This window comes from Lissotriton vulgaris, chromosome 5, assembly GCF_964263255.1.
Source record: "Lissotriton vulgaris chromosome 5, aLisVul1.2, whole genome shotgun sequence".
Lineage (NCBI taxonomy): Eukaryota > Metazoa > Chordata > Amphibia > Caudata > Salamandridae > Lissotriton > Lissotriton vulgaris.
Genome location: NC_141693.1, coordinates 1,711,020,199 through 1,711,035,601, shown reverse-complemented (window position 1 = coordinate 1,711,035,601; position 15,403 = coordinate 1,711,020,199). Strand labels below are relative to the sequence as shown.

Genomic DNA, 15,403 nt, shown 5'->3' with positions numbered 1-15,403 from the left:
CGAGTTTATTTCGTCTACAATGTCTACTTCTAAGTCCCTTTTCAGGGCCTGTGACTCGTGTGGAAAAGCGAGACTGTTTAAAGAAGATCCACACACTCGCTGCATCTACTGTTTGTACCCTGACCATCAGGTTAAGGAGTGTAGCATCTGTCGTAAATTTTCTCCTAAAACCCTCAGGGACAGAGAGGGTCGCCTGCTGCTGTGGCTGCAGAGGATAAAGAACAAGGATGAGCCACTTTCTGAGGTAGGAAGTTTCGCCTCAGAGTCTACTAAGGGGTCTAAGAAAAGGAGAGCTGAGAATGCTGTGCCTACTCCGAAAGCTAAGGTGGCAAAACACCAGATCGCCTCACAGACTGGGGAGCCTTCTACTTCGAAAGCTCAGAAATCCTCTGAGAAGTCTGTTAAGCTTCCAAGCTCAAAAAGAACGGAGTCTTTGGTGTCTCCTGTGAGACCTGTGACTAAGGCACCAACAACGCTGCCGATTTCCAGTCAGGCTGCCTCTGCCATGACTTCTACTTTGACTTTCTCCTCACCAAAATCGACTATGGTGATGTCCTCAGCCTCCTCTCCAACTTTTGTACATGTTCAGATTCGTCCCATCTCGTCGACGAAGGTTATCACACCTCTCGTCGACGATCAGACATCGACGACACTGAAACAGTCGACGAAGAAACCCTCGTCGTCGTCGACGGCTGCTCCGTCGACGAAGAAGACCTTGCTGTCGTCGACACCATCGTCGACGAAGATATCGTCGACGGACCCATCGACGACGAAAAAGACCCCGTCGACGGACGTGTCGACGAGAGCGTCGTCGACGAAGGTGAAAATTGGCTCGTCGACGGCCCCGTCGACGATGAAGACTGCTCCGTCGAAGATTCCCTCGTCGACGACGAGATCCACCACGTCGACGAAGGTAACACCACCTTTGAAATCGAAAGAGCCATCGTCTTCAACGTCCAGGGCGACGACACAGAGCTCGGATTTGCCACAATTGCAAGACAATCCACCTACACCAAAATTGTCGTCTTGTACAGACCTGCAAGTATGGTCAGCAAAAAGCACTGCCATACCTCTTCCATCTCCAGCCACAACTGCGGCTTTATTGCAAAAAAGGTCATCTCAATCCACGCCATTGTCGCCACTCCAAATGCCAGACAGGCTATTGGATTCTGAAGCAGAATCTGGTGATGACATGTTCCAAGCGGCTGAGAGTCCTTCTGACTTACTGATACAGGTTAAAGATCAAGAGGAAGAGGAACAGCAAATTCAGGCACCTACATTGGTGAACACATCTGCGCCAGGGATGCAGATGCCAATGGAACTTTATGAGAATCTGCAATATATGCTGAGCGATTATTATCGCCGCTTCCCGCCTTCGGAGTCGGGCGACTCTCATATTACCTCCCCACAGCCTCAAGTGAGTAAAGGTGCAAGGGCTATTAGGTCGGAGGAGGCACAGAATACCCGCCCTACCACACCATTATCTCCCCACCAACAGGATGATGACAATTCTGATGAGGACACCCATGAAGAAGGGGAATTGAATAAATCGGACTCGTCGGAGTATGAAGACTATCAGGCAGATACGCCATCCCCAGAGGAACAACCAAAGGCTGAGTCACCACCGGTGGATATAGCGAACTTCCATAGAATTATGGACAAGGCTACTAAAAGATTTCTAGTTTCAATGGAAGCAAAGCAAGATGAGTGCTTTCTTTATGATTTTAAGACTTTATCTGAGAAGCAAAGTTGGTCTATTCCCATTATAGACTTTATCTGGAAGGAGGGGCTTAAGATAATGGCCACGCCAAATTCTTCTCCTGCGGTATTGCCGCGAGTCGACAAGAAATATAGGGCGCCCGCCTCTTCACCTGCTTGTCTCATCGGCCAGGCAAAGACGGACTCAGTCATCGCGCAAGCAGCTCAAAAGAGGGCTAGGAACCCCTCAACTCAGATCTCCATTCCAACGGACAGAGACGGAAGACGCCTCGATACCATTGGTAAAAAGGTATCTACTATCGCGGCCACCACTGTTAGAGCTGCTAATTCGTTAGCAATTCTCGGTAGATATGACAGACAAATGTGGTCTGACATATCGCCATACATCCAGAAACTGCCTGAGCCAGACCGCTCTGAGGCCACCAAGATTCTACAAGAAGGCGAATGTGCTTCGTCTGAAATTATCGACGCAGCAGTGGACGTGGCGGCCACAGGTTTTAGACAATTGGCAGGAGCTGCAGTGCTCAGAAGAGAGGGATGGTTAAAATCTACGTCCTTTCGACAAGAAGTACAAGCCAAAGTTTTAAATATGGCTTATGACGGCGAGTTCCTTTTTGGCACACATGTGGACGAAGCCTTACAGTCCATTAAGAAGGATACAGAAACCGCACGTTCATTAGGTACTCTGCAGTACCGTAAATCTTCCTTTCGTGGTGCAAAAGGAAGGGGTAACTTCTCCAGCAGAGGAGGTTATTACCAGCAACGCCCATATTCGAACAACCAAAGCAACCAAAGGTACCAGCCTTACAAACAACAACCTTATGGCCAAAGACGGAGTAATTATACACAGTCCCGAGGTAAAACTACCTATCGGGGTAGAGACAACGCCAACAAGAAGTGAGAAAAGCGTCCTGCCGCCACTTTGCCTACGCCAGCCACAAATTGGAGGAAGAATATCCCTGCATTACTCTCAATGGTCCAATATTACAACAGACAGATGGGTCTTGGATGTAATCTCAAAAGGTCACATATTGGAATTTGTAAAGACCCCTCCAAATTCGCCCCCAAAAGGACCACTCCCATCACATCTCAAAGAGCTGTTCGTCCAAATCAATGCAATGATTCGGAAAGGGGCAATCGAGAAAGTACCACAACATCAGAGAGGAAAAGGGTTTTACTCTCGTTTTTTCTTGATACGCAAAAAATCGGGGGAGTGGCGCCCCATCCTCGATTTGCGTGCCCTCAACAAATTTATCAAGAAGTTGACTTTCAGAATGTCGTCACTCCAGGAGATCCTCCAGTTTCTGACGGAAGGCGACCACATGGCAACCCTGGACCTTCAGGATGCTTACTTCCACGTTCCCATCTTCCCCAGGCACAGGAAGTTCCTAAGATTCAGAGTGGCTGGCAGGGACTTTCAGTTCAAGGTCCTTCCCTTCGGGCTACGTTCAGCCCCGAGGGTATTCACAAAGATGTTGGCACCGGTGGCGGCCCACTTACGGTTGCAGGGTGTCCAGATTTACCCATATCTGGACGACTGCCTTATCAAGGCCAATTCCTATGCCACCGCAAGCAGTCATATCCAGACATGCCTTTCCCTATTTCAAAAGTTAGGTTTCTCAATAAACTTCAAAAAATCGGACCTAACACCGTCTCAGAGGACGTCTTTCCTGGGAGCGACTCTGGATTCCAAAAAAGCTCAAGTCTTCATTTCAAACGAAAGACAAGCAAAGATCCAGGAACTGGCGAGGGCACTCCTCAGAAAAAAGTGCGTTTCAGTTCGAAGATTCAAGTCTTTCCTAGGGATGTTGTCATCGTGCATCCTCCTATCCCCGAACTGTCGTCTGAGGATGAGACCACTACAAGAAGAACTCGGCCACCAATGGGTGCAAATATCCGGTTCCTTCGAAGATGTCATCGTCTTAACGCCACGAATGAAACAAACAATTCTGTGGTGGACTCAGGAACGCAACCTGCAAGTAGGCTGCGCCTTTCTAGCAGAAGTCCCCAGTTTCATCGTAACCACGGATGCCTCGCTGGAAGGTTGGGGCGCTCACCTTCAAGGGATGACAATCAGTGGCAAATGGAACACACAGCAAAAGACATGGCACATCAATTTATTGGAGTTGAGGGCCATTTTCCTCGCACTCAAATCATTTCAAGCGACTCTGTCAAACTCGTCCGTGTTGATCCGAACAGACAACACGACGAGCATGCATTACCTGAACAAACAGGGGGGCACAAGATCAGCCCGTTTGTCTCAGCAAGCTCAAGAAATCTGGAATTGGGCCCTGACACACAACATCAACTTGGCAGCAGTACATGTCCCGGGAGTAGCCAATGTACTAGCAGATTCCCTAAGCAGATCCAAATGCAGCACTCACGAATGGGAGCTGCATCAGCCGGCACTGGATCAAATTTTCCAGAGATGGGGTCGCCCCGATCTAGATCTATTCGCGACCTACCACAACAAGAAATGCATCCATTTCGCGAGCTGGATTCCCCACAAGGAATCTTGCGGGGACGCTCTCTCAATGAACTGGGAACAAATCTTTGCCTACGCCTTCCCTCCGATTCCTCTAATTCCCAAGGTCATCAAGAAAATGAGGAGACAACCGTGTCGTATGATTCTAATTGCTCCACGGTGGCCCAGACAATACTGGTTCACACAGCTTCTTCTCCTCTCAGAGTGCGAACCAGTTCAGCTGCCTCAAATTCCGGATCTTCTGACAATTCAGGATGGCAAAATATATCATCCAGACCCTCATTCTCTAAAATTATCAGCTTGGCTCTTCAACACCATGAGTTCGCACATTTGAACATTCCTCAGGACTGTCAGGAAGTCCTGAACAATGCTAGGGCACCTTCTACGAACAGAACTTACAGGCTTAAATGGAAGCGTTTTTGTGCTTGGTGCAAAACTATGGGTTTACATCCTATACATGCTGAACCAGACAAAATTTTGCCCTTCTTTTTACATCTTGCTAAATCGGGCTTGGCGCACTCTACACTTAAAGTGTTTTTAGCGGCCATATCCAGATACCGACAGGACGGTAGGAATTCACTATATTCCTCAAGAATTATCCAGCAATTCTTTAAAGGTTTATTCCGCATGTTTCCACCAGTGTGTAGGCCACCTCCATCCTGGCACTTGAATATTGTGTTAGCTCAACTCATGCGCCATCCTTTTGAGCCAATTCATAAAGTTGATCTAAAATTCATCACCTGGAAAGTTGCTTTACTACTGGCATTGACATCTGCCAGAAGGGTCAGTGACATACAGGCGTTTACATCTAAACCACCTTTCTTGCAATTCACTAATGATTCGGTGATACTGCGCACCAACCCGAAGTACATGCCCAAAGTACCATCGGATTTCCACCTGAATGAGCCAGTCATACTTAAAACGTTTTTTCCAAATCCGCAGACACCAGCGGAACGAACTCTATACTCGCTGGATATCAAACGGTGTCTTAAATTCTATCTTTCCAGGACAGCGGCCATCAGAAAGACTGATCAGCTATTCGTTGCACATGGCAAACCACGACAAGGCAGTGCAGTGACAAAACAAACTATCGCTAGATGGGTCTCTTCAGCGATAGGGCTCTGCCATCAACAGGCAGGTAAACCCTTACAAACCTTGCCCAGAGCACATTCTACGAGAGCAGTCGCTTCTTCGACTGCTTTGTTTGCTGGTGTGCCTCTCCTGCATATCTGCAGAGCTGCAACTTGGTCCAGCAGGCACACATTCACGAGGCATTACTGTCTGGATTCCTCGAGCGATACCGATGCCTCGGTGGGAAGAGCAGTCCTGCGTAATCTTTTCCAATAAGGTGAGCCTCTGCTATTTCTCTCCCACCTCCTCTTGCTCTTTTGACGCCTATTGTGTTATTGCTTTGCATTGTGTTTTTCTTGCATTACTGCTATGTGCCTTGGCGTCCAAGAGCTATGTATATGTTACTGCTATTACTGCTCACTACTCTGATTCAGGCATGTGAATCTATGAAAGACACCCCTAATACTGGAGAAGAACAATAGTTACTTACCTGTAATCTGTGGTTCTCCAGTATTGGTGTCTTTCATAGATTCACATGCACCCCCCCACCTCCCCTCAGAGGCTCACCCAGGCTGTTTTATCTATACTTTACTCCGGTACACTCCGGTGCTACAAAATCTGAGAGCCTGGGTCTCTGGGGAGAGCATTCTGGTGGGAGCTGTGGCCTGATTGGCTGCAGTTTGGTCCATACATAATGACCTGGACAGGTTCTAATGTGGAAGTTTTATTTACTGTAGCTGGGGCTACTTTACTTCCTGGTTGGGTATATTGTTATTTATTATGTACTAAGAGTATATTTTACTACTTTTTTATGTACCGTGGGCTCCCACTCCGACGACGGGGAATGATTCAGGCATGTGAATCTATGAAAGACACCAATACTGGAGAACCACAGATTACAGGTAAGTAACTATTGTTCTTTCCTTCCATTAAGGTGCACTTAGCAGCTATCACTGCATATAGACGTTCACCTTCCCAACCTTCCTTTTTTCAATTACAGGTTGTTAAAGACTTTTTACAGGGTTTAAAGAAAGTCTACCCTCCGGTCCGGCCTCCTTCCCCACCCTGGGATCTAAACCTGGTGCTATCATGATTGATGGATCCGCCTTTCGAACCTATAAACAAAGCAACCTTACAACACCTTTCTTGGAAGGCGGCATTCTTGGTAACGATCACATCAGCTCGCAGAGTGAGAGAAATACAGGCACTCTGCTCTAAGGAACCTTATACAGTCTTCCATCTTAATAGGGTCGTATTGAGGACGCACCCCTCTTTCCTAACCCATGCACTCCAGCGGAGAGGGCTTTACACTCTCTGGACCTGAAAAGAGTTTTAAAATTCTATCTGTATAGGTCCAAGTACACGAGGAAATCTGTTCAACTATTTGTTAGCTATGGGTCGATCAGAACAGATTTTGCAGCTTCAAAGCGGTCCATTTCCAGATGGATAGTTTCATGTATCAAGCTAGCTTATCAATTAGCGCATAGGCCCCTTAGGTTTACTCCCTAAGCGCACTCTACCCGGGGAAAAAGCGGCTACTACTGCTTTTCTCCATAATGTGCCCATATCTGAAATCTGTAAGGGGGCAACTTAGAAATCCGTCCACACATTTACGAGGCACTACTGTCTAGATTCAGACACCAGAACAGACACCCAAGTAGGCCAGGCCTCCATGAGGAATCTGTTCAACAGCTGATTACGGCTGTTGTTGTATATTGGGTCATTCTCTCTCATTTGCCTGCAGGTAGAAGATGGGCTTGCTATTCTATTCAGTGCTTATGACTATTGATGAGGATCCCCTGGAAGAGAAGGATAAGTTACTTACCTGTAATCCTAGTTCTCTTCCAGAGGTACTCTCATCAAAGTCATAAGCAACCCACCCGCCTCCCCAGGCAAATTAGATTTTCTTCATTGATAAAGGATATCTTTGTGGCCTGATCTTCAGGGTTACGCAAAGAACAACAGACCTAACTGTCACCCCTGAGGCATGATGGGAAGCTTGGGGTCATGGCTGCCTTAAAGGCACGGTGCAGTGCCAGTTTTTGTGTGAAAATGCTTTCTATGCTATTGGTTTACAATGCAGCCTGTAGGCTAACGTCTACTTTATTTGCAGTTTGCTATTCATGAGTTTTACTCATTAAAAAAGAGAGTTCAAGTGCTACTTGCCCTCTTGTGTTTTTATATGTTTACAAATACTGCTAGAAAGAAGGCAGCATATAGCCCTCATGTTCAGGCACCAACTTCAGGTGGGGCGCATGGTCTTGCTTCGGGCCATGTGTCGAATCTGCTGCGCACAGCCAAAAGCCATGCATAGCCAGTCGTGCCTAGCATGGGTGGCGGGGAGGGGTGTCGCTTGCGGGGGGGGGGGGGGTTCATTTAAAAATAATTATTACAAACAAATAATTAAACGTACCTTTCCTGCCGGCCGGGTCTTGCGTCTTCACTGCTCCTGCTTTTTTCCCACCGGCAGGAACAAAAAGCAGGCAGCCAGGCTCCCTCCCATAGCAGGAGTTCAAAATTAAGTATGTCATTAAGTATGTCACAAAAGAATACATTCACCGAAAAATACAGTTAATAATCGAATTATACGTCTGACTTTAACATGTAAAACCATTGAAATTCAAGAGTAATGTTTAAGATCGCACAACATTACTCATGGTTATCCACCATCAACACACACATTTGTTTGCCAACAGCACAGATACCCAAAAACAGCAGGGCAGAAGTATAGCGGACTACTGTGAGTTATTTCTTACATGCGTTCATAAAAATAGCTGGTGAATTTCAGTGGTTTTGCCAAAACATATCTCAATTTTTAACTTTTTTTTTGTGATGTCACTGAAAACTGTGCCACAGTTATAGTGAATGAAACTTTTGCAGCCCCAACTTAATGTTTTTCCCCGGGTATATATTCTCAAAACTTGATATGACTAACAGAAAGCTAAACCTGCTAAATGCCTGAAATTTTTGGGTGAATTCGTCAAATGGTGCACAATCTATTAACAAATGAATACTTCCTTAAACCTCACCTCCCTAAATCTGTGGTTGCATTAAATTTAGAAAACCAAGAGTAGGCTAAATATGGTATTGGCCACGTGTTGTACAGATCCATCAAATTGATTATTAAATGAAGTGTTATAAACAAATGGAAACTCAGATTCTTCCCCACCACCTCATTAACTTTGCTCCCCGATAGATTATTTGTAGGTTGAAGTTGAGTAAGTACTTTTATCCCTGAAAAACATCAATGAATTCAGAAATGTAAAAGTAAAAAACAGATGCTCACTGGGATTTGCTTGTTGGTACCTAAATTAATAGTTTACCTTACTTATTCATGTGAAAGATCTAGACACACCATTGGTTTAACTCTATAAGGAATTTGGTCTGTAATTACTTCTATTTCTTTCCAGACGTGTTTGCTCTTGCTTCATCTATAAAAGAGATGTCAGTAGCCACAAGGAAAGCTCGTACAGCCCTCTGGTGTGCACTTCAAATGACCTTACCCAAGACTGCACATACAACTGGACCCATGGATATTGAGAGGGTGCTACAGGACATGGTGAACTTGGAAGAGAAAGCATATGAGAACTTAAACTGCAGCACCAATTGCCAAAGAGTTGAAATAAACAAGAATTGATGCTGTCAGAAAAAATAGTGAATACTATATTTTATTGTTGTATCAGGTGGACCTATAACTTTTTTTTAAACTGTAACGTTATTGTTTTTCTCGCAAATGTATAAGTCTATTAATAATATTAATGAAGAATGTTAAACTTTTTGAGCACTCTTCAGTTGAAAGAGAAATTGCATAAATTGTTGACCAGCTTTGGAGCACATTTTTGTGGTAACAAAGATTGTTTAATAGATCATAATTAACTTCATAAATAAAATATAATTTTAGCAGATGTTCCAGTGAATATAAATGTAGCTGGGAAATTCCAAATTACACATTGTCATATTTCCTCTCCTCTCTGTTAATTATCTGAGAAAATATTATTTCAAATAATGAATCAAAATGCCAGACTCTTGGGAACAAAGAGACCAGCTTTGATTGTAAAATAGACATTTTATTTACAAACTGGCGAGTTCCAGGAAACAATTGGAATACATGTTACACTGATAGCCAGCGTTCATGTACACATTTAATTATTTAAATAATTGCCTTATTTATGAATTTAAAATCCTGAAACATAAATATATGGACAGAAAACGTAATTCTTTAATTAGTGAAACATATGTAATTTTGTTAACCATGCAAGGTACACAATAATAGAATGAGTTTAATTCTCCCTTGGTTAATTTTGCTAAATTGTTATCTCATATTCTTTACATCCTGTTGATTTTAAAGTATTTATCTTAAATCAAAATATAAACTTCTATGAATCACCTTTTAAACATTGTTGCACAGCTACAGAAATAATGATTTCTTATATAAATGTATTGTTCTTGCAACCAGCCCTGACTCTTTTAAAGAATCCACGTGGTTATAAGGTATAATTTTACAAAAGTTTCTTAAGCGGTTTAGTTGGAAATGTGTTTAAATATATTTTATGCAGTTATGCTTATTGGTTAGCTTACTGTATTTTTTATTTTCAAACAGAATATGTAGGTAACATGTTTCAATCTCTTATCTTGAATGTGAATAATTTATTCCTAAGTGTGAAACGTTGCTATTATGTGACTCTGGAGATCTAGGGTTTTAATATGTCTAGCATAGAGTTAACCTATAATGTGCAGATAAAATTTGTTGAACTACCCTTTGCTAGATAACCTGATATTTTAAATGTTGTCTGTTCTTCCGTGGACTAGAAATATCGAATGCAAAATTTCAATCACCATACAGATTTTGTTTAGATGATGTAAGGAAGAAAGTGAATGAATATGCAGAAAATTCTGTGGTAAAACTGTTTTGATCATTGATTAACATACATAAACAGCCTGAATGAATTACATGGGCTAGGCAGCATGAATCCTTCAGAATAACACACTGCAGTCACTGCACAAGACAACTTGTTAAGTTTGGCATAAAATGTGTTGATTGTTTTTTGAAAGGGAAATAGCTAAACAGTGGACTAAACATATTTGTGGATCTAATAAATAAACTAATGTATGTTTAAAAGCAAATCCATGTTCAAATCTGTTGTGTTTTGTTTGTATATATATTGCTAGTGAGGATGGTTTGGGACACCATGTTCTGTATGGTGTATGGTAGCAATCAAACAAGAAATGTAGAATCTCTTCATTTAAATTGTATTCTTAGCAGCAGGGAAAAGATGCTATAAAAGCGTTATGGAAAATGTCAATCTTTATTGACGGGAAAGGAGAAAACGAGTACCTGAAACATAGATTATCCAGTATTTGGGTGTCTTTCATAGATTCACATGCCTGAATCATTCCCCGTCGCTGAGACGGGAGCCTCCGGTACATAAAAAAGTAATGTCCTAAGGACATACATAGAGAACATAGGCCGAAGGGCCTCCCCTTTGGGGCCTTTCCACGTCCTTATGTAAAAAGGACCGAACTCTCATCGTTAGCCAATCAGCTCCGACCTCCCTCTAGAACCTTCCCGGGAGGAGCCTCCGTCCCTCAGATTTTCTACCGCACGTTGTGCTAGGGAGTCTCCAACCTGAGCTCTTCAGGTTTTTTGCTTCGAAGTACAAACTTCTCTGGAAGTACCTTGGTTCAAAGGATACTTATCTTCGACTGCCGTCTCCCATGTCCGAATCCGATAAAAAGGCTTCATCCATGGCAGACTCGCAAAAGAAAGCCCTTCTCAGGGCCTGTTCCTCCTGCGGCAAGAAGCGGATCCAAGCGGAGGATAAGCACGATCTGTGCTTGTATTGCCTGTACCCTGACCACGTCTCTGACAAGTGTAGGGTGTGTAGAGCCTTCCCAAAGAAGACTGTAAAGGAAAGAGAGGCTCGCCTTCTCGAATGGCTCGACAGGCTTAAGGACCGAGACACTCTGGAATCTTCCGAGGGTAGTGTCTCCGTGTCCTCCAAAGTCTCCAAGAAGAGACCCAGGGAACAGTCCCCTGGAGAAACAGACACCCCTCCCAAGAAGGCGCACAGGAAACCTTCGGAGGCACGTTCCACCACCTCCTCAGTGTCTGTTCGAGACGACCGAAGGTTCAAGAAACCCGCTCCATCTACTAAGCGGACCACCTCGGTCTCGACCACGGTGTCGACCACTACGGCCTCATCGCCCTCCGCGACGGCCACAACGACCACCACTGCGTCCTCAGGCGCACCGGTCTCCTCTACCATTCCTCTGAAGTCTTCGTCCAAGACGAAACCAGGACCATCGACGGTGTCCCCTGAGTCATCGTCGCCCAAACGGTCTAAGTCAAGTTCGAAAGGTCCGCCTTCGCCGAAGAAATCTCAAACCGAAAAATCATCACCTAAACAGTCACAGTCAAGTTCAAAAAGTCTGCCTTCACCGAAAAAATCTCAAGTTGAAGGCTCTACCACCAGTAAGTCGACGGTAGAATTGTCCCCGAAGACTTTGGTGCCAACGACAATATCGGAATCGTTCAAGTCGCCAACCCAGGCGGCGGGCGCGCCATCTTCACGCACGTCGTCGGAAGGGACCCCGGCGCCATCTTGGAAGGAATCCAGATTGGTCGAGGTCTCCATTCACTCGATTCCACCTTCCTCGGTTCCCCCAACGAAGGGGTTGCCACCCGATCAGGAGCAGGTAGCTCTGCAGAGTGAGGATTCCGAGGAGGAGAACCAGCCCGATCCGGCCACCTCCCTATCGGACATTCACGAGGACCAGGAGGAAGTCATGTATCAGGAACGTTCCGTACACTCAAGTGTCCGCACGGAAACCACCCCGATGATCTGTTTGCCCGTACCCTGGTCAACGATTTGCACTGCCTAGTGCAGGACTATAAGCAAAGATTCCCGGATGCCGACAGCGGAACCCAGGCACCGGTCACCCAGGCGCAGCCGTCTGCCTCGCGTCCTTCCGCTGTCCAGGCCCGGCCTCGGAACCAACCCCAACCTCGTGCTCGGCCCCAGCCTCAGGTAGAGGACTCCTCTGAGGATGAGGAGGAGGAGGCGGACTTGGAGGAAGGTGAAGTGCAAGACGTCGACTCGGACCAGAGAAACGACGACGCCGATGCTGCGTCATCCCAGCATTCGTCAACCCCGGCATCCCCACAACCGCGCCAAACTGAAGCGACGGACGTTGGGGGGTTCCACAGGCTAGTGGACAGGGCGGCTAAGAGGTTTCACATGGCGGTGGAATCCACGGAAACGGAATGCTTCCTCCATGATTTCAAGGAGCACAGCCAGAAGTCGGCCAAGTCTATTCCAGTTATAGACTTTCTGTGGGAACAAGGCAAGAAGTTGATGCTTACGCCTGCCTCGGTGCCTGCGGTTGTTCCGCGCCTGGACAAAAAATATAAGGCCCCGCTTACCGCGCCGGCCTGCCTTACCGGCCACCCCAAACCGGATTCGGTAGTGACTCAGGCGGCCCAAAAACAATCCCGCAACCCATCCTCGCCACTGTCCGCACCCCCGGACAAGGAAGGCAGAAAATTGGACACCATAGGCAAGCGGTTCTCTACCACGTCCGCCATGACCATCAAGGTGGCAAATTCCATCGCCCTGCTAGGGCGCTACAACCGCCAACTATGGGAAGACATTGCCCCCTACCTGCAAGACCTGCCAGCCTCGGTCCAGGACGAGGTGAAAGCTCTCCTAGCGGAAGGACAAAACTCAGCTGCGGAGATCATCGACTGCGCCATCGACGCAGCCATGACTGGATTCCGCCAGTTGGCCGGGGCTGCCGTGCTCCGACGCCAGGGCTGGCTCAAGGCAACGTCCTTTCGACAAGAGGTCCAATCTAAGGTGCTGGACATGCCATTCGATGGTCAGTTTCTTTTTGGGGAAAAGATAGACGAAGCACTCCAGGCCATTAAGAAGGATACCGACACGGCAAGGGCGCTGGGCTCCCTCCAGTCCCGGAACCAGTCCTTTCGGGGTGGCCGCTCCAGAGGCCAGTACTCCTACAGAGGTTCCTACCAAAATAGGTCATCCTACTCCTACGGCAACAGGAACCAGCCCCAGCACAAACAACAGAACCGACAGTCGTCCTATGGGAGGTCATCCTTCAGAGGCAAATCCGCCAAGAAGGGCGCTGGCGGCCGCCAGTGACCATTTACTCCAGCCAGTCCCACCACCGTCTCAATCCTTTCAAATTGGAGGAAAACTGACCCACTTCCTCCCCAATTGGCGAAAAATCACTACGGATCGGTGGGTACTACAGATAATTCAATTTGGACATTCCCTCGAAATTATCAACACCCCTCCCAACACACCTCCGCTGAAGCGTGCTCACAAACACCTGCACCTCCTTCTCAAGGAAGTCTCCGCCATGTTGATGAAGACGGAGCCGTGCACCCTGATCCTGATTGCTCCGTACTGGCCGAGACAACACTGGTTCTCGGACCTGCTTCGCCTCTCCATCAGGCCCCCGATTCACCTGCGACAACACCCGAACCTCTTAACGATGTCCGGAGGCCAGGTACACCACCCGAACCTCCGCTCGCTCAAATTATCGGCCTGGCTCCTGAGCACCGAGAGTTCGGAGACCTAGAGATCCCGCAGGACTGCAGGGCCGTCCTAGCCAAAGCGAGGGCGGGCAGTACGAACAAGACCTACTCGCTGAAGTGGAAGAGGTTCTGCTTGTGGTGTTCGGAACAGGACTTACACCCTCTACGGGTTACCCCAGTGCAGCTGCTACCGTACCTCCTCCACCTGGCTCAATCGGGGCTGGCTCACGCCTCCATTAAGGTTCATCTGGCTGCGATTTCTAGATTCACCAGAACCTCATCAGGGCCTTCACTATGGTCCAGTCGGCTGATAAAGCAATTTCTTAAGGGGCTCTACAGATCCTTTCCGAGGCCTCGGAAAGTCCCTCCAACCTGGCAGTTGAACTTGGTGCTCAACCAACTCATGAAACACCCATTCGAGCCCATACACCGGGCCTCTCTCAAACATCTCTCCTGGAAAACGGCACTCCTGCTCGCCCTGACGTCAGCCAGGAGGGTCAGCGAACTTCAGGCGCTGTCTATTCAGGAACCGTATCTCCAATTCAGGCACGACCGAGTGGTACTCAGGCCAAACCCTAAATTCATACCTAAAGTGCCTTCAGACTTTCATCTGAACGAACCAATTGTCCTCAAGTCCTTTTTTGCGAACCCTTCCACAGCGGCAGAAAGGGCGCTGCATTCCTTGGACCTTAAAAGATGTCTCAAATTCTACTTGGACAGAACCAGAGATGTCAGAAAGTCTTCTCAACTGTTTGTAGCCTACAGCAACCCGCGAATGGGTTTGCCCCTAACGAAACAGAGCATCTCCCGCTGGATTTCATCAGCGATTGCGTTTTGCCATGATCAGGCCGGACGGCCTTTAACGGACCGAGTGGCTGCCCACTCTACCAGGGCAATGTCCGCATCGGCGGCGCTCTTCGCTGGAGTGACGGTCCTAGACATTTGCCGAGCGGCGACCTGGAAGTCCCCGCACACCTTTTCCAGGCATTACTGCCTGGACATCGAACTGCAGAAGGATGCTGCAGTGGGACAAGCGGTGCTACGCCATCTCTTCCAATAAGGTGAGCCTTACCTCGTCCCGCCATCCAGGTATGCACATTCTTCATGGTTTTTCTGCTATATGCATGACTGTATATTACCATGTTTCTCTCATGTTGTCTGTAATTTATGCAGATCTGCTGGAGGTGAGAATGTGCTTTACCACTATGCATGTATAACTGCTGGCTACTCTGATTCAGGCATGTGAATCTATGAAAGACACCCAAATACTGGATAAGAAATGCGTTACTTACCTGTAACAGCAGTTATCCAGTATTGGTGTCTTTCATAGATTCACATGCAACCCTCCCGCCTCCCCGGTAAGGACTCACGTACCTCTATGTCTAGATTGCGACACCCTAGCTGGGTGCGTACGAAAATCTGAGGGACGGAGGCTCCTCCCGGGAAGGTTCTAGAGGGAGGTCGGAGCTGATTGGCTAACGATGAGAGTTCGGTCCTTTTTACATAAGGACGTGGAAAGGCCCCAAAGGGGAGGCCCTTCAGCCTATGTTCTCTATGTATGTCCTTAG

The 15,403-nt window shown here is 46.9% G+C and overlaps 1 protein-coding gene across 1 annotated transcript in view; it reads left to right on the top strand.

Annotated features, from left to right (window-relative positions):
- Positions 1-10,356, top strand: part of MEIOC (meiosis specific with coiled-coil domain) — a 1,038,655-nt gene extending 1,028,299 nt beyond the window's left edge. The window contains exon 8 of the mRNA XM_086923891.1: positions 8,686-10,356. Within this exon, the coding sequence (XP_086780017.1) occupies positions 8,686-8,912 (227 nt within the window). The 3' untranslated portion in view covers positions 8,913-10,356. The remainder of the gene's footprint in view (positions 1-8,685) is intronic.
- The last annotated feature ends 5,047 nt before the right edge of the window (positions 10,357-15,403 follow it).